This window comes from Dromaius novaehollandiae, chromosome Z, assembly GCF_036370855.1.
Source record: "Dromaius novaehollandiae isolate bDroNov1 chromosome Z, bDroNov1.hap1, whole genome shotgun sequence".
Classification (NCBI taxonomy): domain Eukaryota; kingdom Metazoa; phylum Chordata; class Aves; order Casuariiformes; family Dromaiidae; genus Dromaius; species Dromaius novaehollandiae.
In genome coordinates, this window is record NC_088132.1 from 21,918,143 (window position 1) to 21,945,059 (window position 26,917).

Here is a 26,917-nt window from a genome sequence, read left to right on the forward strand (position 1 = left end):
AGTTTGATGTAAAATGGGCATTAGTGCAACTTCCAGACTGGTTTGCAGAGGTACAAGGGGAGCTGGTGGCTCTCAATTTACTTGCAAGAGACATTGTGTTATGCTTTCACCTTCTGCTTTCTCTTATCAGTATCATGAAGGATATTGACAGAATGAATGAGGGAGATACTGCTCTGCCACATGTCAGTTGAGAGCCTGGCTGCCATACTAGCAGGAATTCTGTCTGAAACTACTTAATTGGACTTTTTTATAATACTACATTTTAAGTCATGCATCATGAAATGTATACCTCAGTTAAGGCTTACATCTAGTATATGCAACAATTACTGATCCATTTTTTGAGAGGAAGTATGTTTTCATTCTCATGGTCTTAAAACATGTAGATATTTAAAAAGAAACAATCTGTTTTCACTCATAAATAGGACTGAAGGCAGTAAAAGCAGACACCAGCGTGCAGACCCCCATCAGCTTTGTCAAGAGGATTCTGATGCTGTATGGAATGAACTGGCTTATTTCAGAAGGGAGCACAAAAAGCTATTGATTGAAAAGTGAGTTTGTTTCTTAAACAGTATTTATTTAAATAGTTTTTTCTGAAGGTTGTGCCTTGCAGGCCGTGCAGGAGGAATTCCTTGCAAAATTCCAAGATTAAACCATCTTTTACCACAAGCAGAAAGGAAAACATCAGCTCTTTTTTTTCCTTTTAAATCAGTGACAAGTTACAAGTTTGCTAGCACTAACAGAAACTGTATTCCATGATCTAGGGATTGTGTTAATTAATGTGGCTCTCATCTGTTGGAGGTGTCGCTCTTCATTAGCCTGTATTTTACACACTGCCGTGCTTCATTTTTGGAATGAGGTGGTGAGGGGATAACCTAGCCAGCCATCCTTGTTTGATCTCTGTGATACATACGCAATGCAGAATGCCTCAGCTCTCTTGGTTCCCTGCCCTGTCCTGCTAATCCCAGCTGAGCTCATTATGGTGTAGCCTTGCTGCTACTCCTGGAGCCAGAGCTGTCCAAGCTAATTACTGGTAGCAGCAGAGCTGCCTGTTAAGGGTCTGGTGTGGATCTGCTAACATGGTCCTTGGTAGTGACCTGCAAAAAGCACGAGGGAGTTGCTCTCTTTCTTGCTGTGCACAGCCTGTCCTTTGGGTTTAGTGCTGATCCCTTCACACAGCTCTTTTAGCTGTAGTAAGTGTAAAACTTGGTGAAGGAAACTCTTACTTTAGAAAACATACAGTTTGCTTCTTTGATCTCATAATTCATAGGCTATTATACTCAGCCAGGCAAAGTAAGAAAACGTCCTTTTATTCTAGACAAAAGGAAGTTAGTATGGTATAATTAGCCCTTTGCAGCTATTTAATGCTTTCTGTAAGTCAAGTTGATTTTTTTGTTTAAGAATCAGGACATTGTAGAAACTTCTGTTCAGACTTTGAGTATCTTTTTGTCATCATTAAAGAAAATGTGTTTTCCCAATGGGTCACAGTGCAAACCAGTTTTGTGGATGTACCATGAAGGTTGCTATCACAGAATTTCAACAGCAGCAAAATGTGTTGTAGTATGTAAGTCCTTGTATTGCCCATAAGCTGTTTCAGCATCCTGCATACAGTATTGCCAGTAGCTGTGTCGCATGGGGTATTCTTATACACACTAGTTACAATTGTGTGCTTGTCCTCATCACTTCATCATTACAACTTTTCCTGTGTTGTCTTGAATGTAGCACAAGTCATCATTATACATGCTACTTTATTTGGATTTTTACATAGGAAAGGACAATTCTCTTGCCATGCATGTGATTGCTGTTGTGATACTCCTTCTATCACTCATCAACACATGCACCGCAGGCAACAATAATTTGGGAACAATAACATAACTGAAAATCTTGCACTAAACCTGTCCTTGTCATGCCAAGCTAGGAAACAGAGTTTGCTTATTTACTGTGCATGCCCTGAAGGTCAGTATGGTGGAAGTGTTTTTCTAGAGGCTAGCGGGCTCCTGCGTAACATCACCTTTATGGGGAACCTTCTTTTGCCTGGTACATTCCAAATCAGTGGCTTTGACTAGCCATGGTTGTGGTGAAGTGGCAGAAGGAGATAGCTGAGCTCTTTCAAATTCGGAATATTTAAGTCAAAATGAGTTCTTTTAATTCTGCCTCATTCTCAATAAGAAGCCAGTACGCTCCTGTCATCATTAAGATGAGCTTATGTGGGATTAAGTGCTTTCTACTTCTTATTGGCAATCTAGCTTATTTTTAGTTGAAGTAAGTAAGGAAACAGTAGCACCTGTGTTTTGCACATCTGTCTTCAGTGGCTGCCTCTAATGATGTCTTGATTCATTGAAGCAAGTGAGTATTTAAATATCTGCACTTTTTTTAAGATAGTCATTACTACATACATTCCCTCTTAAGCTCTATGGATAAAGGACATGATCTTCAGAGTAGTACCAATTACTTAGAAGCATGATTTTAAAAACAATGTAGGCAAATCACTTTAGCCCGTAGCTTTTGTGGATGCATTTAATTTGACAGACTGTACTGATTTTTAGCTGAAATAGATTAAGAGCAGATATAAGCCAGACCTACTAAGCAACTCTTAAACATGAGTGTCTGTCTAAGGATTTTCTTTTAAGTCTATTTTAACTTTAGATATATGTAACTTCTGTGTTTGGATAGACCAGAGAATGAGTATTAGGAAAACAAAATCATTTGGTGTCATTTGTTTCTTTATTCTAACTCTAAGGAAGATATCCTTTCTTTCTTTCTTTGCCCTTTCCAACTAAACAAGCCTTTAATTTGCACATATATTGATCTAGAAATAGATGGATAGTGCAATAAAATACATGCAGTAAAAAACAGGAAAGCCCTTTGATGCATGTCCCAGGCTCTTAAAGTAAGTCATTAGCCATATTAGCATACTCTAAGCAATCAGTTTGTAAGCCATGAAGTCTATTTATAAGTCAGGAAAAACTAAAGTTCCTTGGAAAAGTTGCTTGTCTTTGTAGTGCCTAATTCCAAGTCCTGTTGAAGTTAGTGCAAAGACTGCCCCATGCTTTGTGTCAGGCCTTTTCTTATAAAGGTTTTTTCCCCGTGGTAAGCAAGGATTGTTTAGACTTCTGTGTAAGCTGTTACACGCTAGGCATGTTTCAGACTGGACACTACCAGTGAGAGACAAGTATGGGTTATGGGCTTGAAATTAAGCACCTGTTTTTGAAAATATATGAAGTCCCTGTTTTCACAAAGTTCAGAGTGCTTTAGATCGGAGTTGACTTCTGGAATGTTGCTGCAGAGTGTGGGGCTTTTTTACCACTCTAAGTCTGCAGTATGAGGCATTTTCTCTTTCTGTGAAACTTCTTTTGCTGATACTGTATTGCCATAGTCTATACCTTTGTAATCTATTCTCAAATCTCAGTCTTTCATTCTAAGGTGGTGTCTTCATTTTCTGTGTAAACTCAGCCTGTCAGGATCCATGGCTTTTTTGTGTGTTCAGTAAAGAATAGTATGTGTTGCATTACTTTTATAGATAATGATGGAGTATGTTTCAAAGCCATGCCCCGTATTTTGCCCAGTCTTAACATGATATATAAATCTGAGCCATTTGTGCCTGTAGAAAAGTCTCAATAATGTTATGATCAGTTTGTGGATTAGTAAAATCTAGTAATCAGTGAACTATGTTTATTCAATGTATGGTCACTGCTTTATGCATATATTGCTCTTGAATATTCCCTGATATTCTTTTGGAGGGAAGAGGATTTTTTTACTATTACTGTGATTTATCTGTGTACTGAGACTATTACAGAATAATTATTCTAACTATATACAAACTATTTTTAATGATAGTTTTACCTGGAAAAAAAAACAGTTTTATCTGACTTCTTTATTAAGCCTCTTTCCCACTATTTCACAAAGAATATCTAATTATATTCCAAACATCACTGTGTAGCTGATGTGGATTGAAAGCTACATTTCTAATTTTATTATTTATAGAATCTCAATTTTTTAATTCTTTGGGGTTAGAAAACAAACAAGAGGGTACAAGATTAAAGTTCACTTTGAGATCTAGACCATTATCTGAGAAAATACTCTAGGTTTTAAGCCCCCAGTACTCTGTCTGAAGAAATTCTAGCAGTTTAGGATTAGCAGCTGCCTGCTAAACTTATGCCAAAATTGAAGAGTTACAGAAAAACAAAAAAAGATAGTTCAAATAAATTCATTAAGAATTCTTCAGAGTTTTTATTAAAGCTAATGTCCAAATGAAAACAATTCCACAACTCTGCTAACATTCTTTTTCTGATCTTCTTGTATGGGTCATTTTCTCTATGAAACTGTGCGATACCTGTACCATGTTGCAGTCATTTCCTTCTAAGTATCACATTACTGCAAAGTACTAAGGCGGCTATTATATCAGTATTCAGGTTCTGCGTCAAGAAAAACATGGGACTTGATCAGTTTTTCTTCCCCTTAAGCAAACAGAAAAACAGGAGAGCATTCAAATAGCAGTTAAAACTTTAATCAAGATGACGGTGAACCTTGCTGTACAAAAATAAGTTTTTTATCTGAGTTACAGGGAACTGCTGAAATCATGCAAGACTATTAACTAATAACATAAAAAAATTGAAATCTTTTTAATTCAACTATGTAACACCAGTGTTCTAAGATTCACCATCTTGCAGCTGCATAGAATTGGACAGTTTTCAATGAATATTGGCAAAACATTTCAATACATGTGTATAAAAACTCTGGTATAGCTCTCAAACAGTTTTTTGGCTAGACTAATTTTAATCCTTGTTATTATGTTTATACTTATTGTTTTGTAGCAGAGCTAAACATTAGGCAGCTCCAGCTTTTTATCTACATTATTTGAATTTTGCTGAAATTCAGGCTAAATTAGTATGTGGCGTGTCTGTATTGTCACAATTAAACTGCTGCTGGGTTGCAAGTTAGTTAACTTCAACTGCTTTGGTATTTCTGAGGTAATTTCCGTTTCCTTGTTGGCTGGAGTCTAAACAGATACATCCTTTCACCTTACCCATTGTGTACAGACTTTGGAAAGGTGTATTTGACTATATATAAACTACTGTGGGAGCTTTACAATTTTATGTTTTTTCTTCTGAATTGCATTATAGATCTTGTAGCTGACACCAGCAACACTGAACTCTTTGACACGGTATATTCTTTAATCTAAGATATGCACTCAGTATCCTCAAAACTAACTGGAAATTTGTTGTCCGTATGGTGTGCTCATGTGCAGCTTCTGGTAAGGAGGGAACGTGTATAAAGTGAAAAGGGCAGCCACATGCTAGCCACTTCATTTGAAGAAGCTTCAGTATTCTTTCTTTCTTCCGAGCGCCTTTACGTGCTGTGCTATGTGCAGGTGGCCTCTGGAGCGCTGAAGCATTGTTTTGGAGTCATTGCAAGGTAACTAGCGCCCTTTCTGTGCTATAGCAGCCATTTACTAAAAGTTTATTAGCTTTGCTTTCTTAGGAAGACAGGACTGTTATGAGATTGATTTCTGCTTTTCGTATTCTTCGTGGAGTCAGAAGAGCTCTTGTGTATTCTGTGTGGTGGTATCTAGCCAGCTAGGTGGCAGGAGCTTAACTCAGAGCTGGCAGCAGCGCTTGATGCCTCTTGTCTTCTTGGCTGTCAGAACGTGGATGGTGGTGGAAAGATGGAGTTGCTATTCTGAAATGGTGGCAGTAACACACTCTAAGAAACTGACTTTATTAGTTCCTCTGCTTCTTGAATATGCGCTTTTTTAGGGAACCTACTGAAAAAATGCCGTTTGGATCATCTTGACAGTCTCTTTAAGCTAAATAGGAAATGCCTGGTAACCAGAGACTTTCAGCTTTTAAAACTCCATTTTGTTGTGCACAGTGTCCAATTACTAGAGTAGTTTTTTCTTTGTCCTGCTGGACAGTTAAGTTGTGTACTGGAATTAGTTGGAAAACAAAGTGCATTCATGCTACATCAGTGTTAAAAAGTGTCACCTACAGAGTATAGCCCTTCTGACATATGTAGCACCTCTGGAAAGGAATCTTCATTTTTGTTTTTGAGTCTTAGGAATGCTGAAGCATAGCAGGCTTCTTACTGCAAATACTTTAATAGCTCAGGACTTTCGGTTATATGCTTGCTTTCTATTTACCTATATTTGCCTTTATAACATAGTATTGCTAACTAAAATTATTAAGTATTTCCAGAAGCTTTGAATGGATAAAAAGATTGCTAGTTGTACAATAGCACCTTGCCTCCTACTGAAAACAATTGGAACAGAGATTCTGCAATTGAGTTTTTGAAGTTTTGACAAAGATGAGTACCCGCTGATTAGACTTAACATTGCTTTGTGGAGGTGACAGAACAACAGAATGAAGCAATGTCTCTGCTTTTTTTCCTTCAAGTTCAATTGTAAGAACTTAAAACAGTGCAGTTGTTGACCAAAACCAAAAATAATTGAAAATACCAGAGAAGAGCAGTTCGAGTTGTACTAAAGGGGAGATTTTTAACAGATGTTTTTGAAAGACCGAAGTTAAAACCCTAAATGCAAGGTGAAGTCATTTAGTGGCTTTTACATAATTAACTCACATGTCCTCATTCTGTGAAGAGAATAAATTTGTCTTTTCTCAGCAAGCTATCTCTCACAAGATACTGTATCAGCTACCTGAAGCAAATGCGTTGTTTTTTTATGAGAGTGGTCTGGCAGGGCTGATGAGATTAGCGACCTTGAATTGTTAAGCCTTTCTGTAAAACTTTTCTTACTAGTATCCACCAGATCTTGTAATTACTGAAATCCTAGCTATCAGACAAATTTGGGAGCTTACTGTGTTTTGGGATATTATTTATATTGGTGTTTTGCCTTATTTAATCAGACTTTCCTGGTCTGCTGCTTTTTGTTTGAAATCCAGATAGTATTATTAAGTCTCCAACAGCCTGTGGTGCTTCAGTGCCTCTTCATATCTGACGAGGCTATATCAAACTGAAAATAAGCAATCTTGTGATAAACATTCTATCATAATACATATTCAGGAAAAGCCAGAATTAAAGTTGCATTAATAATAAAATTGTGGCATTATCAGAGGAAACAAAAGCAGAAAGGTATTGGAGAAAAGGGAGGACCCTAAGTTAGCTTCCTCTGTGTGTTGCTTTCAGACATATGTTGCCTGCATTTCTGTGGAATCACAGTGATTTCTACAGATTATCTGAGTGTTACAGAAAAGAAATACTGTACTGTCACATTACCTGTGAGAGTGCTGCCTTTTTCTTTTCTCTGTTACCCAGACAAAGGCTCTTTACCACTTAAGTGGAAATGAGGTATGCATTTCCAGAGATGATTCTGATTTATCAGCCTACATAACATTCTTGTGCAAGTATACTTACATACATACATACGTATACATATGTATATACATATATATACACCCATATATATATTTAAAAGGAAGCACTAAATATGTTTTGTTAAACTGTATTGAGGGTTCATGGTAAGAAGCTTGTGAGCCCAGAATCTGTAACTCAATAATACACCAAAAAATAACATAAGCTGTCAGGCTGCTACACTAAGAGAGTAATGAAATTATAAATCCAGGGCTGTTGGAAAGCAGCTCCTGTAGGTTTCTCATGGACACCTTTCATGGAGTTCCTGGAGACGCGGGTAAGGGCAGTGCTGTTCTGCTGCAACATAGAGCTGAACCTAATGTACAATGCTAGCTTTCCATTTTCCTTGGATAGGGCTGATTTTGGAAGGGAGATAACAGATTTTCAAGTCTGTTTCTCAGTGCTAAATATTTATCAGCTTTGCCAAGATCATATGGAATTTTAAGACTTTAATTTTGCGAAGTGGATGCATTAGAGTTTTTTTCAAAGACTGCAAATGCATGTTTACAGTTTAAATTTTGAAGCAACCTCTCTATATTCTTCCCTCTTTCTTGAACTCTTTCCTTAAATGTACAGTTCTGGAATTCTAAAAACATGAATATTGAGCTAAGCAGACCTGTACTATGACCTAGTATGATGTTCATGATTATCTACTTGCTCCTCTTATACCGCCAAGGCAAAATATATAAATATATATAAAATTCTTATCTTACTGTTTTTGAAAAGGATTTTTTTAATTTGTTTTGAATTGCATGCTGTAGGCAGTGTTGTTATTTGCTTTTTTCAAATACAATCACGTGAGAATAAACATGAATTCTTACAAATTTCCCTAAAACTAAAGTATTCAGGTGTAAGCAATAATTTGAAAAATTGGATTACATCACTATTGGACGCCACCTTCTCTTACCAAAAACAATCTGTAAGTAACAGATAGTTCTGTCTGTTGGCCGTATGAGGCTTACATAAAAGGTAAAAGCACTGGGGAGAAGATAGTTCTCTTAATATTCATGCAAAGGAGTCCCCACTCCATGCGCTTTTCTTCTGAGGTATATAGACTGCACTGGCACCCTGGTCCTGGCCCTCCAGACAGAGTCCTTCCTAAAATAAATAGAGGTAACACTGATTTATTCCATATGTATGAGGCTGTTCTTATAGCCTTGTTATAAAGGAAGGAAAAGGTCCAAATTGAAGTGATGAGTATAATTCACACAATGGTACTTTTATTTTTTTTTTTATCACCTTATGATCAACCAACTGGATTTCATGCTACAGTAAAATGAAGAAAAGATTGGTACATGGAATATAAAATTTTAGGCATTGGTTTCTACTATGCTTTTACAAGATATAAGTTATGCTGCATGTTTAAACTATTTTAGTCCTTAGTCACTAGCACGTCTTTGTTTTTGCAGTGACTATTAATTTGAAATACATCTTGAACTCATTCTTGACAACACAGCACTGTTCACTTCTTTTTTTAATGTGAGCAGACATTGGATAGGTGTGGGGGAGTTGCTTTTATCCTTTTTCACTCCTGAACGTGGGTTGTAAATCAGACAGACTTTACTTAGCGCCCACAGATACTGCTTCCTGCAATTTTCATCTATCCTATAAGTGACTGAATTGGGAAACAAGGATGATAAAGACATATTTCTAGGAAGTGAATGTAAGAAATAAGATAGCTCAGTGAATCTTTATAGTCAAATATTCCATTTCCCTGGTTAATTACAACAGCAAGATTTTTGTGTAAATTCTTCACAATTTTCCTTCAGTAAAGGAATTCTGCTAAATCATTCTGGATAGTTTGAACGTGCCCAAAATGTAAGTAATGCTAGTACATTTAGCTTTACTCTTTTGACAGCGTTATCCCCAGACATATGTAATGGTTTTTGCTCTCTCATACAGTCTAGATCAAACACCTGCTCCAAGGTTTACTCTCACCTCCCAAGGCTGTCAGTTGACACATAAATATACAGACCTATGAGAAGAGCATATTTTGCTCTTACTGCAGGCAAATGTTCTTGAATCATAATGGTATAGGAAAAAAGTGAAGAATTTCTATCAGAATAGTATTTCACATGCAAAACTTCAGATGAAGTTTGTGTCTAGCTTGTTTCTCGCAGAAGAAAGTTAAAATGAGTATTTGCATAATAATGTATCAGTCTCCTCATACTAATTTATGAGGACCACTTCACACATTTTCTCTACATGCTTTTTACAAAAGTACGTTTAATCTGAATGTGCATTCTATTCTGAGTTGTATTTTTACCCTTTTAAAGACTCATGGAGAGAAAGCACAAGTCACTTCTTTGTACCTAGAAGAGCCTCCTATGTTGATTTGCTGTCCTTTTCCTCCAACCGTTCTCTTTCTTGTAAAGAAAGTAGTGCTTCTTTCTGTGTCCCATTTTCCTTACAAGGATTATTAGGATATTTGACTTAACTTTTGGATAAGAAAAAATTCCCTGGCATTACTTTGACTCAATGTCTTGAAAACATACTTATTTTGGTTACCTTAATAGGAACACTGCTGACCTCTTTTCAGGATCCTGACAAAAAGTCTGAAAAGCTTACTTAGCAGTCTTTTTCCATGTGGTTTCCTTCTTCATTTGGCTTTTCTGGCTTCAACAAACTTCCATGGCTCTGAGGGAAAGCAGCTGAAAGGGGAATAGGTACCTCTTGGACTCAGACAAAGGCTTCCCTGACTGCAGCAGCTCCTGGACTAGACCACTGATATCCATCCACAGCACCAAGAGCATGCTAGTGCATTAGGAGATTGTGGCTGGTCTGCTTATTTCTCAAAAGACTCACTCTGTTACAGTCTTATGACCTGTAGTCCTTGAGAAGGAGTAGGTTTCCTCAGTGGGCTGTTCCTTCGTATATATTCAGCTCTGTTAGAGAAGGGATTCTCTGCTTGGTTTTATTATCCAGATAAAATTCCCTGGAACAAATGGAAGAAAGTATTAGTGTTTCTTTGGATGTTTATTTTAGACTACCATGAGCCTGCTCTCCTAATTTCTTTTATCTGCAGGCAAAGGAGTGCACGAATCTCCTGTTGCCGTACTTGTAAATGCTGAAAGCTGCTGATGAAGTATGGCTGACTTATGGCATGTATATTAACTATTGAGGGTGGTGATGTGCTAGCGAACTGCCTACAGTCCTCTGGCAGTCAGGTAATCTAGGGTCAGCAACTCTTGCAGGAGGGAGCCCTCTAAACTGATAAGTGCAGGGAGAAAGTTTATGCCACAGTTCAGGCTATCTTTCTGAATTACCATTTCCTTAATGCATTCAGACCCAAACGTGCATGTGTGTATGTACCTTTGATTTGGAGCTGTGTGGGAGCTCCTGATGATATCTTTAGAAATGCTGACAATTAAAAATGATGAGTATTAGGAAATTTTGTTCTAGCAGGAAGGTATGTTTTGCAGAAGCCCTGCTTATATGCAGATGGTATGAGCATTTCGCATATTATAGTAACTTGATAAGTAAGCAACTGTTACAGAGAATTTCTTGCTGATGCCTAGCTATAATCTAAAAGAAATCAGAAGTAATTCCTTTGGCAAAACTGATTCTGTAGCACAGCTTTTCTTACGTTATCTATACTGAAAACATGAGTACTTGAGTGTTAGGGAGATATCCAAATAAAAGGAGGAGTAATCAAAAGCATTATATTGCCGTAAAACAAAATTCAGAATGTTGTATGATACTGTAAACAGTTGGTATGAGTCAAGGTCAGTACCCTTAAAAAGGTACACAGTACCAGCATAAATTATTGGGTGGATAGATTGGATCTCTCTGGATTTTTTACCCTGCCTTGTTTCAATATTGCCAGCCAAGACAGTGGCAATAACAGCTGGAAGATATGAATGAACAATTAATACATGAAGAGGATGCTCTGTGCTTTCCTACTCCTCTTGGTGCCTTTTGTGTATATGTTACAAGGAAGACTTCCATCAGGTAATTGATAGTAAACAAAAAATGTTGAAGCTGTTCTCAGAATGTTAGGAATAAACCTATATTGGCTTACAGAGTAAAACAACAACATGATTCTACTGCTGATGTGCTGCATTAGAAGATCCTGGAAGCCTTTGAGGAAGCCACAGTTGATCCTTGCTAATTTAGGGTGCTGATTCCTGCTAATCCAAGGACTCATTAGCTGCTTCTTGGCTAGGAAAGAGCTGGAAATTGTTCCCTGCCCGTGTAATCTAGAATTTCTGAGAATACTGCTGGCCTGGAATGTTTCTTGCCAATAGAGAAAACATAAAGGAGCATTTGGAATAGGCTATATTGTCAGAAGCTCCTTTTGTTTTTTTGACTGTGTTTTAGAACCAGATAAGAAAATGTTTATTGTTTAGAATTACTGAAGAAATATAGCCAAATTTTACCAGATTTACTTAGGATCAGTGTGCAGAAAACTCAAGGTCATGAGACTTTTTCAGTTAAGCTTAGGGGTAAAAATCAGTACATCAGATTTTACTCATGGGATTCTTACTAGGCTTTGAAGCCTTTTAAGTCACTTCTCTCCCACCTGATGGGCTATCATTTGGAATGAGCAAAGTTGCTAGAAAACATGAAGATTTTGAGTATAGATAAGAGCAAGGCATTTTATGGAAGAAGTCCTAAACTTTGGATTCTGTTTTTGGTCCCTAATTTTATTACTCCTACAAGCAGACTGCAAAACCAATCTTTTTTTTCCCTCCCTTTTCACAAAATTGCCCTGAAGAGAAAAATATACATGGGAGCAAAATATATATTTTTAATAGGAATTTCAGTTCACACAATAGATACAGATTACTGGGTTTTGTTCTTAAATTTAGAAGAAATAAACATGTACACCATTCATAGTTATGTAACCTATATTATCAGTAAAGTTGGTACAGTTTTACCAAGTTTTTAGAGTACATTTTTCAGATATACAGCCTTATTTAAGATTCTAGAAACCTTGACTATATACTAACCAGGACTGAAAATACTTTCCCAGTCAAATCAGACCAGAAAAAGTTGCTGTGTTTTGAAAGGGTTTTTATACTTTCTTGGGTAAAAAAACACACTGATAGAAATACACCACTGTAAAGACCGCATCTAGATACAGGCTGAACAGTAATTAGTTTCAACATTGCAAGCTTTTTAAAGTGGTTCACTGTGTTAGTATTACTATTGCAGATATGAGTTAAGACGTTGAATTTAATGAAACTTAATAAAGTTTAACTGAGTGATTACTTACTTTCTTTTCATCTAGATTGCTAATAGGTATTCCTAGTAATGAATGTCTCTTGCCTAAGGTTATTCATCTATACAGATAGAGGATGTTTTATGCAAATTTTCAAAGACCATTCTGAACAGTTTTTTATTGCTTTTAAAACATGCTGAAATTACAGATAACTTTCATTTATATTTTAAGTTTTTTCAAACAAAGTCTCAATGCTAAAATGCTAAAAAGCTTATCTACAGCATTCTGGATTTTGAATCCCCTCCCCTTTTAGGGTTCACATATTCCACATGTCAATATACAATATTGCGTGAATTGTTAGTGTACTTCACAGTGTTTGATAATCATTTGTGCAATGTTTGTATCAAGTACAGTCTGTATTTTTTAAAATTATATTGTAGGAACCTCTTTTTTTTAACGCTGAATTAAATAGTAATATTCATAGCATAAATGTGACAGACTTTAAAATGTGGTAGTTGTCTCTGATTTCATGAAGAGAAAAAGTGCAAAGGTAAGAATTCATCATGAGCTGATAGTCATCAACTTATACTCATAGGTAAGTTTGATTCTCTTTTCTTTTGACCTGCATATTTTTATTTTATTGAAATCTCATCACTCCTTGAATTATAGTTCAAAGGTCCATTTTCCTTGAATCTATAGGGCAAAGCCTTTTTTCCAAGAAAATATTTATTGTTTTGATTACTGCAACCTTTCTTTAGAGTTCTGTATTGCTATATGCATTCAATTTAGAACCTTAATCACTTTTGTTGTCTAGTATTCTAAATCAGGTTCTTTCATTGGTCTTGTTCTTTTTTTTGTTTGTTTTTCCTGATTGATCAAGCTCGGCTGCAGGACTATGTAGTTTTTTGTTGTTGTTTGTTCCTTACCCGTTTAGGTTTTTCTTTTCATCATGTTGCATATGTTTTGCTCAGCAGTACTTCTGTACTTGCACCATGTTCCTCTTTCTATACAGGAGTAGCATCTCTAAATTAAATTCTGTTTCTAGCTCTTCTGCAAGTAGAGCTCAAAATCTATTTCTTCTAAAATGTTTAGAAGATATTTTTAAATTATGTACTAGCAGTCATAATAGTGAAATCACAGTTATGAGATTCTGACGAAACAATACACAAACTTGTATACAATCTTAAAATTTAACAATTTTAATTTTAAAAAGGCAGAAAATAGAAAATAAGTTTGTCTTTAGAAATGTTAACTAAAACTTCACATGCTGTATATCTATACAGTTTGCTCAAGCAAAAAAAATGTTTCATATGAAAAAGAGAACAATAAAATACCATGTTTGTCAAGGGAGTATTGTTATGGGGGGAGGGGGCTGTGAATGGGTGAATTGAAAGCCTTCTCTGTGTTCTGTGTTACTGCTTTACAAAGCAGACAGTTGACAATTTCTGTATTTTTGTAGATCTGTGCTTGTCCTGTAGTTGCTAAGTTGAAGTCCTTCCCTTTGCACTTTGAATTTTCAAAGTAAGATAAGAGATGTGCTCAAATACACCAGGAGCATAACCTTAAATATGGAAGATGATGTACCTAATCAACAATGTAAAATTATCATTTCTTTTACTTCATTTAGCCACTACCTGATTTATCAGGAGAAAAAATCATTGATACTGTGTACATAAATTTTAAAATAAAACTGTTATTTTTTTAAGTCAAGCATATAGTTGCACATAATTGTAAAACACATGAAATTCATGGAGGAATCTTAAAAAATGTTAGAAGCACAGTTATACTAAGATTAATATAATACACCTACAATATTTATCATCTTCAAAATCACCCATTCTTGAGAAACCTTCAACTCCCAGCATCTCTACTGGCAAAACATGGAGGAGGCATGTAGTAATCTTCAAAGACTTCTTTCAGTTTCTGTGCCTCAAGCCTGTAGTCATCTATTGCTAGAAAAACTTTTCAGAGGAACTACCTTTCTACTGTAGAAAAATCCTCAAAGGTTCCCTCACAGCTTCAGTTTATGTCTTGGATCTTTTCAGATGCCATAAACACAATGCCCTTTGCTCAGCACTTGTTAAATCAAACACAACATTTTCACTGCACAAAATATCCCCTTTTGGTTAAAATCAAACCCTAAAGCATTTCTTCTTTCCATTGTTTGATGTGTTAATTGAAACTAAGCCATGCAAAAAGAACTGTGCAGTAAATCCAGTGAGTATGTGCATAAGATAATTACAGCAAATATTAGCTTTGTCTTCTAAAATAGTATTATAGCCTCTTATTCACAGTATCTGAACTTTGAAGCTGCTGATCTGACTCTCTAGCTCCAGTATGTTACTATACTACATTAGCACCTACAGAGCTTATTTTAGATCCTTTGAGTAGAAGGATTGCAGAAACAATCCTTCCTTCACTGTCAGTAAGTGAAGGAAGTATTTCGTGTTTCTAGAATCCATGTGATTGGGTTACAGTTCTCTTCAACTACCTAATCTGCTTTGTCAAGGAAGAATTGTGCATGGATCCTTTAAAAGCATGGTGGACCAAAAATGGTCTGTTAAAGGTAATCCCACTTCAGGGGAAAAACAAACACAGATGTTTATCTTGAGATCTATTTGAAAGAATTTTTGGAGAGGTAAGGAAAGTTAGCTAAAGATAAATCAATGCTTACGTATTAGTTTGGCACATGGGAGCCTGAGTCAGCCAAAGTCTTAGTGAAGATCTGTCTTGTCTTGAACAGATACTGTTTTAAGAAAATATATCAAAGTTTTTCAAACCGTAGCTCTATATTTCATTTTTTTTCTTTCTTCTTTTTTTTTCTCCCCCTAAATCTAGTTGGAATGTCCCAAACTCCGATTTGTATCCTTGCTGTCTCATTCCTTCTGCTGTACTCCTTTGGGGAGAGATTGGCTCTGTCTTTTCTATACCCTCCCCTTAAGTAGACAGCAATAAAATCTCCTTTCTCCTTCTAGGGCTGAACAGACCCAGCCACATCATGTGCTTCAGTCCCTGACAGTCCTGATAGCTCTCTGCTGGACTTCCTCTGCTATGAAAATGTCTTTCTTGTACAGGGAAGCCCAAAACTCAATACAGCCCCCTAGATGTCTTGTGCCAAGCAGTGGGCAAAAATCACTTTCCTCAACCAGTGGCTATGCTTTTGCCCATGCTGCCAGTATCTGGCTAGCCTTTGCTACCAAGGCATACTGCTGACTCATTTTCAACTTGTTCTGTAGGACTTCAATAGATTCCTGTCCAACCATTTTTTTTCAGTCTATTGGGGTCTCTCTGAACAAAGGCCCAGCCCTCCAGTTGCTCCCCCTAGCTTGGTACCATCTGCAAACTTGTTGAGGGTGCATTCTAACCTGTCTTTCAGGTCATTAATAAGGATATTAAATGTTATTGGCTCCACTATAGATGCCTGAGGAGATCTTAGGAACTGTTAGTAACTAGCTGCCAGTTGGATTTTATACAGCTGAGCGCCCTTTGAGCCTGGCAGTCCAGCTGATTTTCCACCCACCTTGTCTGCTTGTCAATTCCAGATGCCAACTATATGGCAGTAAGGTGGGAGACCACCTCAAAGGCCTTACCAAATTCAAGACGTATACCATTGCCTACTTTGCCTTTATTCACACAGCCAGGCATCTCTTAAAAAAGGCAATCATATTGGTCAAGCAAACCTTTCCCTTGGTAAATCCATGCTGGTTGTTTCCAGTCGTTGTCTTTTCTATCATGTGACTGGAAATGGCTTCAAGGAGAATTTGCTTCCTTACTTTCCTAGAGATGGAAGTGAGGCATATAGTTACTAGATCTCGTCCTTTCTGAAGATGGGTGTGAAGTTTTTCTTTTTTAATTAGGTTTGCTTAGTATTGGAGAGAGCAGACCAAATCAATCTAGAATATGGACATTCACTTTTTAGAAAGGGAGCCACATAAAAATGTAGCTAGTCCAAAACCCTCCAAACCTCCCAAGCACTGAAAGGAGTAGTAAAACAAGCTTGTGGGCAGATTGGAGACTGTTAAGAAAGATACTGTATTAGAAACCCAGGCAAAATATGTGCTACAACTTAAAACAGAACAAAATATAAAAAAGAAAGTCTTAAAAAATCCTCTGCAGAGACTTAATGGGGAAATTTAGGTGTCACATGTAAAAGGTCAACATGTAAAATTTAAGCTTGCTTTAGTGAGAACAGGAAGGCCAATAAGCAATGGCAGATCAAAAGTAAATGGAAAGTTGAGAAGGCGTAGAGGGAACTTGAAGAGTGCCTTTCAAAAGACACGTAAACTGCAATCATAAAATTTTGGTTGAATAAGGTGAAAAAGAAACAAGGTAGGAAATTTGTAGGTTTGCATGATGACAACAGTGTAAAAAGGTACACAGGATTACAGGCGATAAAAAAGTAGCTCTGTAAATCTTTACGTCAGCCTTCCCTGCTGAAGATGCTAGGAAGATGTCAACATCTGATGTGTTTTTTTTAGCAGATGGGTCAGAGGTGTTAGATCTACTTGAAGTAAGTGTACAGGAATTATGAGGCCAAGTAGAGAAATTAGATGTTAATAACTTGATGTAATTCATCCAGGAGTTCTGAAGGAACTCAAATGTGAAATTAGAGAACTGTAACCTATCATTGTAGATGGCCACCATGCCAGCAGACTGGCAGATTGCCCTTGTAACTCCCATCCACAAAAATGGCTCCAGAGGGAACTATAGACTGCTGAGTCTAATTTTCGTCCCTGGGAATATGGTAGTCTGTCTTTTTTAAAAAAAGAGGGGGTGTTGGTGGAAAAGATTACTGCTGAACATACAGTTGAACACAGTCTTGTTGAGAAAGTGTCAGCGTGACTTCTGTAAAGGGAAGTCCTGCTTCATTAACTTGCTGGAATTCCAGAAGGGGTGACAACCATGTGGATAAAATCAGATCAGGATTTTCAAATAGCCTTTGACAAGGCTCCACATGAAAGGTTATTAAAGAAACTCAGTCGTTGTGGGATTGGAAGAAAGGTCCTTTTAGCAGGAGGGAGCTAGTTAAATCAGAGGAAAAAAAGGGTAGTGCTTAGGTGCCATGTTGAGGATGGAAAAAAGTCACGTGCAGGGTTCCTCACAGGTTGGAGCTGGGACCAGCTTTATTCAATGTCGTCTTCGGTGATTTAGAGAGGAGAGGGAACTGTGAAACATACAAGTTTGCAGATAATACTAAGCTCTTTTTGGTCAGTCAAATTCTGCGCCCATGGCAAGGAGCTTCAGTGCAAAGCCATGACGAAGAGGAGCAGCTCGGAACGGACAGCTACAGCTCAGGAATGAGACCTCATGGTCAGTGTTGGCAGGTCTCTGAAATCATCAGCTGTGTGTGTGGGGATGGCCAAAAAGCCAGGAAAACGTTGGGCCTTACCAGGAAGAGCACTGAGGACAAGAGAGAGGGCACCTTTTCGTTGCTATAATGTACGTTAGTGCACCCATGTCTTGAGTGCTGTAAGCAGCTCTGATCTCTGCGTCTCAGGAAGACGGTAGTGAGGCTAGTGAGCATGAGAGAAGGGCAGCTGAAACGATGGAGGAGCTGGAGCAGCTGCCTGACAAGCAGAGATTTGAAAGGCTGGGTGGATTCCTCAGTTTGGAGAGGAGAAGGCTGAGGAGGGCTGTATAAACTGAGGTTTATGAAATCATGTAGGCAGCAGGTAAGCTGAATGTGGGACTGTTGCTCAGTGGATCCCACGGTACGAATACTGGGGCGCTTCGTGAAAGTAGTGGGAGATCAGGGTAAAACAGAGCAATGCACAGCTTCATGTGGTGGGCAGTGAACTTCAAGAATTTGCTGCCACAGCAGGCTGTAGAGGCAAACAGTATCTGTAGGTGCAAAAAGATCAGATGGATCAGATGGATTCAGGGACAGGAAGTCTGCAAGTGGCTATGGAAAAGGAGCAAGCATCCCTGCTGCAGTCCTGCCAGCCTGAGCCCTCCTCTTCCACATGCTGAAGGAGTATAAGGGGAAGGGACTGCACAAACAGTTAGGCTTGTGCGCTCCCCCTGAGTGGCATCTCCTTTTGCCTGTGTTGGAGATAGAGCACTGGTGGTGGATGGAACTAGCATTGGTCTGACTCAGGCTACTCTAACATTCATCCAAAACGTTCACTGATTTGTGTGGGTTGCATCTGTATTACACATTATAGTTTCTTGTCTAGGCTAACTTGAAGTGTTCCCAGATAAATCATTACTTTAGTTGGAGACTTTCACAGCCAGATGAATTTCTTTGGAAGTGCTTCAGATATTCAGACTATAAAACAATACTCCTTTACTTATTTTGTATTATTTCTCTAATACTGCATATCTTTCACCATTCTAAATAATTTCTTTGTGTATATGTTTACTCTTTCTAAAAGTTCTGTACAATTACCACTGTCTGATGGCTGTCTCGCTAGTGTGTAAGGGGGTGGTGTGTATGTATGTAAATATCTGTTCATTCAAAGAATGTCCTTAAAGCTGAGAAATTACATGTTCAGAAGATAGAAGTACAAGAATTAAGCATTGTGAACAAACTTAATTCACTCCCTTGTGTTCCTTTATTGTTGAATACAGTCTTTAACAACATCAACAGAGAATGTCTTTCCAAAGGAGTGTTTTGTCCTTCAGTGCATAGAGCAAACCTGCTATGAGGGACCAGTTACTTAAACTTTTCACGTATATTTCTCTTTCTGTGTACTTCATATGAGACCATAGAAATGAATTGCAGTGTTTAGAGTTACAGCTGAGTGAAAGATGCATCAAACTTACATTGTGCTGTAGAATACAGTGTATACTGAAAAGGTCATTGTATCTCAGATTAACTCCTTTCTGTAAGTTAGTAAGTATTTTGACCTGTGTTTCTGAGTGCCTCATCTGAAAGGGATTTTGTAAAAACTAAATTTCCTGTAAAGCAGTTAGATGCTACTGTTTGGAGTGCTGTAGAAAATGCTATGAGGAGATTAGTAATCCATCCTTCAGAACCGAGCTAGAATAACGTGCATGAGTGTTAGCTAAGAGGCTGCATTTTTAACGAAATCTGTATATATGCCTAACCTGTGTTGCAGGATCCTAGGCTAAAATAGGTGGGGGTCTTCTTGCTTAAACAGCGTGCAGCTATATAATTAAAGATTGTGTGCTTGTAAAGATTGTATGGGAAAACACCAGTGTAAGTGGACCAAATTCAAGTAACATTCTTTAACTCTAGCATTTCCCAATTTGACTTTGAAACTTTAGTATTGGTCTTCTGGCAAATTTATGTATACACAGTTTTCTAAAATGAAAAGCAGGACTTCTGTAATTCAGGTAGTTGACCTGAGCTACTTGATGTTGTAGAGTAAGCTATAGTAGTAATAAACTACTATTTCCCCAGAAGATCTGGGCTAGAGAAGAGGAGGACAGATTTTGTTAGTAAGTTTCTCAAATAGCTGCTGGGAAAAGGAGAGCATTAAGATTATCTACATAAAGTTGTCTGGCGGTGTCCCCTGAGACTGACTACTTTTTCCTTCCCTGAATAGGATTCCATCTCCCACCTGTCTGCTTTTTGTCTCTGGATTGCCTCTTACCTAAAAGGACAAGCTGAAACTTTTTAGTGTATATTATTACTAATACTGTATCTGAATTCTGTAAATTCCATTCTTTTAATTTTAATCAGTTATTGTGCTGATGACTCTCTGAGATATGCTAAGTGCTGACAAATTAGAAAACTAATTCCTGAGTGATGACAGCCTCTTCCTCAGTAATATTTTGATGTGTTTTTGCTTTAATTTCGTTTTAATGGTTTTACTGGTATGTGTGTGATTGTTCTGTCATTCTTACTTTTACTTATTTCCTGTTTCATAGACTGGCTCTTGAAGAAGAATTGGATCAGATGAAAGTACACCACTCTATGGGTAAGCTTACAATACAGGATCTTAACTGTGTTTACAACAAAAAAGGGAAGTATAGTACTTCATGTTCTGTATTAAAAATATTTAAGTTTAGTATCTATGCAAATTAATTTCTTTTTCTTGAATGTGTATTTTATAAGAATAAAACCATACATATTCTTATTTCTAAGTGTGTTTTTTCTTTAGTTTTCCACGTGCCTATTAAATCATGATAATTTTTATATATACGCTAATTATAACATACACTATTATATAGATGTGAATTATTTATGTGCAGTATACTATATGATATAGATAAAAACAGTTAATTTTTTATGTGTTTAAAATACGTGTGCATATATATGTAAAAAATAAAACATTTATGTTTATGAAGCTTTCTCTAGAGGCTGAAGTTGTTCTTGCAGTATTGAAATACAGCAATACACAAATCACATGCTGATTCAGACTTCTTTTTTTAATGCTAGTCTCGAAAAGTATGTGGATCTGAATGTAAATCAATATAGTGGAACCGTATGCGTTCCTGGATATCTTTTTTTGTATCTGTACAATCTGTAAAATAGTCGATGGTAGAGATGAGTCTTTGCCAGTGAGGTAGGTAATAAGTGGCTATTGTGTTCTCATCACTCCTCTGATCCTATGTAGTATTTGCTGTCTCTGAATCACGTGGGAGAAGTATTCAAGAGTGCATAGGTACAGCTGGCTGTCAAATCTGTGGTGAATTACTTGTGCTCAGTATTTTCCAGGGGCAGGGAGTAGAAGGAGACTTTGAGGAAGTCCTCTCTTAAAGGAACATGTTCATGGCAATAAAGCCTTACTCTTCTTTGTCTCTTATTTCTGCTGTTGGCCATTTTCTTTTATGTGATAATGTTGGCCAGTTGGATGAAAAAATAAAAAGGAAAGCTTTTCCTTTACTTGAAGCTTGTTTTATAATTTCTGTAAAAATAAATGGAAATATTCAGCTGATGATGATAGAAAGTTACTGTTTTACTTTCTTGTTACTTCTTATCTGCTACTCTCGTTGCCCCAACTAGAGCTGAAGGAAACTAGTGAAGATTTCAAATACTGACTTTAAAAATCACTTCTTTGTTTTTGCTAATTTGGTCAGTCTTTGCAGAGATATAAGTGGAAAGGCAACCAGCAGTGAGAAGGAGTTGGGTATGTGCTGAGCAATAACCACATGTTTCCAAAAAAACAGTCAAATCCTTGGAACTGCAGGCTCTTCACATGTTTAGTGCTTTAACAAATAGTCCTTTCCTCCTTTTTTCTTCAGCCACTTTTCAGATTAAAATATACCCTCTTTTAAAAGTGGATGGGTGGATACACACTTCTGATTTGGTTACTGGTTTGGTGGTTACTTACTGCTTTATTGTGACTGAAAAGAAGGATTAAAATACTAGTGAAGTGTGTTAGGCAAATCTTATTTACCTTTTCCAGCATTTTTTGTCACAGGAATTTTTTTGGTAAATTACCAGATCAAATCCAAAGAATTGTATTAAGCAACACATTTTGCTAGCCCATGAGGCTGACAACTGATTGCAAGCTTTCACCAGTTCACAAAAGTACTCGATCATACACACTGTGAAAAGTAAATTCCCTGTTGTTCCTCTTGGAAACACTAGGATATTCCAATGCCATAGATGCTTTCATCAAGTGAGTTTGACGTTTTGTAGAAGAATACCTTGTAGCGATTGAAGCTGGATGTATATCTGTCAGCATGTATAAGCATGTGTGAGCAGTCCTTGCTCATGCTCATAAGAAAACGCATACATGCACTGCCTATTAAATGAGACAATCAAAAGCTTGTAATTGTTTATCAAACACCGAGTGAAAGGTAGTAAGTCACACTGAGTGCTCAAGTATGTTCACTCAGGTTCTTCACCACACTATTGCTTTTAGTTTTTATTTGCTAGAATGAACTCCTGCTGACCAGCACGGACAGGGTCAGCATACTTGCAGAAGCCTTGCATGTTGTCTCTAAAATTTCCTGTCGTGACCTCCTTAGTGTGACAGGGTGTACACATCCTTCTTATAACCCAAATGAGGGTTCAGTTATAGAGTCATAGATTTTAATTTTTCTATTTTTTTAAAAAATAGTGAAATTGGAACATTGAAAACTCTAGGTAGAAGTTCTGTAGCTGCATCTGCCTGTACAGGACAGGAAAACCTTTTCTGTTCACATCCTAGAAGCTGTATCTAAGAAACTTCTTTGCTTCCATAAGTTGTGCTAAAGAGGAGCAATCCTACTTGCCCTTCAATATATAAACTTTTACACTAATGAACAGACAAACAATTTTTTTTAAAAAAAAGTACTCCAACAGCTGTATTTTGAGCAAGCTATAACCAAAAGCAAAGGTATATTCTCTCCTGATCATAAGAATGACAAAACAAGCAAAGAGAATAAAAACACACAAATAGCTAAATGGGTATTAACTCCCTTCCTCTTCCCAAATAAAAGTAAAGTTAAAAAAGTTAAAAAGTTAAGTAAGTTATCTGTTACCTGGAAGCTGTTGACAGTCCAAACATGATACACTCTAAGTAACATTTGTTCACCGTTTAAGTATGTTTTCTTTTCTAAAAAGAAACCTGACAAGAACTTACTCAAGGTATCAGTGATGTTGCTATTCACTTTCACCTGAACCAGGTAACCATTTTCATCAGGCATTCTAACATCAGGGGATAATTTGTTGAAAAAGGGGCTGAGCTTCCCTGCGTTAAAAGTGATAGGCACTATCCTGTTGCTTGGTGAGATATTGATCATGCTTGTCAGGAGGAAGCACTGAATAGCTATCATTTATTTTATTCAGCCACAAATAATTGTCTTTAAGAAGTCACATAATTTGTGGTCTTTCTGTCTCACCCTCAAATCAAATCCAAACTTAAAATGGAAAATGCAACTGGATGGTTTTCTGCATCAGGAAGACCAGAGAAATTTGTTGGGATCCAGTTGAATCGGCAAAGAAAATCACTGAAGAGATTTTCAGAGGTACAGATGATTGTTATGTCTTGTGAAAACCTGAAACTCAGAAGCTGACTCTAGCAGCCTATAGAGGAAATGGCTATTTGTATGAGGCAGGCTGGACAGTGCAGGCTGTGTCAGGCGGAGTTCTTTGGATGAATAGTTCTTGAAGAGTATTTCTTAACCTCCATCAGAACTGTTATAGAAGTTGTGCAGCCTTCATTTCTTTTAGAAGAAAGCGGAGAGTAACCGTTTTGCTTTCAAGAAGTTTGTTTTTGGTAGAGTTAGGCTTTGTTGCTCTTCTTCATTGTTGGCTAGTAGGGTTTAAAAATAATACAGGACACAAGAAAAGCGAACTTTGCTTCTGCCATTCCCAGCTTATGTCTGTGTTAGCTCAGTTGTCTGAGATGTGTCTTTATTGCCTGTGAAAATTATTTTTCAATGTTCATTGAATCCAAAACTTAGCATCACTATTCACGTCCTGTTGAAGATGTTGACAGAGACTCAGGTGATTTCCTCCAAAAGGTGAAAATTGGGTCGATGTAGTCCTGTTCAGAAAAATAGGAAGCTTCTTACTAAAGCAAGCTGTTTGCTCCTCTGCTTCTTATGGAAGATTGTTCTTGGACCTCTTTAGTTGTTATAATCCTTTTAAATCTGCTGTATTCCCAGCTGTTGAGTAAGAATAGCCTCCCTTTCTTCTGGTCATCACAGCGGTTCTTCTGCTTCAGGCTTAGCTCATCTTCGGGAACCTGGAGCTGGTAACTTGGCAACCTTCTAGACAGTGCAGGCCTCCTATTCGTAAGGGGGAACTTCACCTGCTGTATTCTGGAGGCTAATGTGCCATCCTGTTGATAGTTTATATAGGTATTCTGTGACTGGCTGATATACCTACTTTTATTTTATTTATTTATTTATTTCTTTACTAATAGTTTTTTCTCTGCCTAAGAAGGCTTTCTGCAAATCCTAATAGTGAACTGTGGCATCACAGTTCAAATACCATTTTGGCAGCCATGTCAAACTACCTCATAATCAGATTTGGTGACTATTAATTAGAAATTAAGTGCTGTGCTCTAAAGCTGGCAGTTAATGATTTCTCAGTGGGACAGAGGTATAGTTATATAAGACCGTCATAATTTGCTGACTGAAGATTGTGGATTTAATGACTTGTGGGTCTGTTCCTTGAGGGAGAACTTGGTATTTTTTACGTAGGTGTATGATGGATAGAGCATATGTCTTGCTGAGCAGACCGGTATGATGAATCTTTCTGCTGTCATAGGCAGACCCACAGTTATAGGCAATGCTGTTTCCTTGCCTCCCTGAGCAGTTCCTGTGAACAATTGCATAACAGTTGGGGGCAGGGAGGGGGTTGAATAGGCCATTTATTTTGTATTCGTTAGGAAGGCTTACACATCAGTGACCTATGGTTTTTCTTTAATTTATGTTGCTTCTGATTTCTATGATAATGTTGAAGATACGCAGATTTTCCTTAGTATGTCTTTTGCAGTAATATTATTTATTCTGTGGTTATAATGTGTTTATTTATAGATACAGTTGTAAATTATATTTTAATATATCCACATAATAAATGTAGCACCTTGTGTGCTTTGATCAGGTTCTTTGACTGTGGGAAATCATTTTTCTTTTCGGTGATGTACAGTAAATGCTGATATAAAAGCTACAACAGGCATTCAAATGAGTGAATATTTAGGAAAAGATGAAAAGCATGTTCATATTATCTTTGTGTGTTACTTAAAGAATGTTGTAAATGTATGCAGTACCACTGTGCTGGGGGACTGTACTCTCAAATAACATGGGAACTAACATATTAATATCAAGGTAAAGGTACCTATTCCCCAGATGCATAGTTTTACCTTTTTCAGCTTTTATTATCTTTAGAATAGTGTTCCATTTATTTCATGAATACAGAAGTATTAATTGGCCATGACATGTTCCAAAGACAAAAGAAAGGTCTAATTCACTCTAACAAACTTGTTAGTCACTGTTTACATCAAGAGGATTGTGAATCTACAGAGAGTAACACTGTTTTCTTCTACACTTGCTTTGTTTGTAAATCAAAAGTTTTTAAGTGACCCGCAGTGTCATCTCATAGTTTGAAATGATACTTCTAAAACAGAGTTTCATCATGTAACGCAGATGTTTATCCCTTAAGATTAATTCTTTTAGTTAATTTGGGGGGGGGCAGAAGGGGGAGAATAGTGAATAATTGGTGTGTCTTCAGTGTTTTGTGTTTTTGTTCTTGCACACAGCATTTCAAATTTAGTAAAAAAACCTTCTGAGGTTTGTAATTGCTCTTTTCTCTGAGTAGTAGGCAGTTTGTGAATTCTCAATTCAAATCTGAATACAGTATTTTTTACTTTTGATTTAGTATTACTACTAAATCTTTTGTTAGCATCCTTTTCTATGAATAGACCAAAAATTTTAACTTTCTTCTGTGTGAGATTTTTAGTGTCTAAAGTGCATAGTGGTGCTTAGAGTCGTGTTCACGCTTATTAGTTGTATCAGTTTCTAATTGTTATGAATTTACAACATTACAGTGGAATGATTTGTGTGATTTATCTGGTGAAGTACATGATCTTTCACTTAAAAAAAAGGGGGTTTAAAGTTTTCATCCACCCTAATTCTGTTACTGTTTGCTTTGTTCACCAATCACTCTGATCCTCCTAGCAGGGGACAAGACCTAGAGAACAAAACTGGTAGTGACTGTGTAGATAAAAAGGCAATGAATTCTGCTTTTAAGGCGTAGAGGGAATAGTCTATAAAAGAATAAAAATGGGAATGAAAGTACAGCGTCTTTAACCTGCAGATCTATTGTGCCTTTGAAAAGCTTGTACTCTGGAAAAAAACATACTGTGATGCTACAAAGATTAATAATTATGTGATAGAAGGCTGTGAAAAGAGGTCACTCTTTAGAAACTGACCAAAAGGCTTGACAAGAAAATAGACCACAGTCTAAATAATTGAGAAAATAAAGAATGCATTTCCTTAAGATGTCTAAGTATTATTTTATTGAAATAGTGTCTGTCACAAAATATTATTTATTCTCTGATAGAGGTGTGTTATTCTCTAATAGAGCTACTTTTTAAAATTAGTGAAGATGATGGGGTCAAGAACAGTACTCCAAAGAAGAATACAAAAGAAATTTCGGATCAGACATTACAGAAGGTAAGATATCAACTCCAGCAAGTTAATCTAAATTTTAAGAGGAGTTATATGTACAAATCAGTACTCATGAATCTAAGCCAGGATTTTCCTTTCATAATTCAAAAATATGGATTTTCAAAATTGTGTCAAAAATCAATTATAGTGCAGTAGCTGTGGATGCATCATGGGACAAACATGGTTAACGTCAGAGTAAATTAATAGTATGTTTAGAGATAAAATGTCAAAAACTAACAAATTATCTAAATTAAGAGCAGCATATGCACCACTTTTAAGTTCAGAAATATTCATTTCTTTTACTGAATATTTAACTTTACATGATATCAGGAGATAATTTCCAATGATATTTTGCTGCAGAATAGAATTGATGCA

The 26,917-nt window shown here is 36.9% G+C and overlaps 1 protein-coding gene across 9 annotated transcripts in view; it reads left to right on the plus strand.

The window, feature by feature from the left end:
* CNTLN (centlein) overlaps positions 1-26,917 on the plus strand; it is a 201,913-nt gene that overhangs the window by 105,271 nt on the left and 69,725 nt on the right. For 8 of the 9 annotated variants that reach the window (XM_026097850.2, XM_064502786.1, XM_026097853.2 and 5 more), the window contains 3 exons: positions 423-548; positions 20,363-20,412; positions 26,457-26,548. In XM_026097850.2, coding sequence (XP_025953635.2) covers positions 423-548; positions 20,363-20,412; positions 26,457-26,548 — 268 coding nt within the window. The remainder of the gene's footprint in view (positions 1-422; positions 549-20,362; positions 20,413-26,456; positions 26,549-26,917) is intronic. The other variant, XM_026097854.2, reaches the window with a different exon arrangement.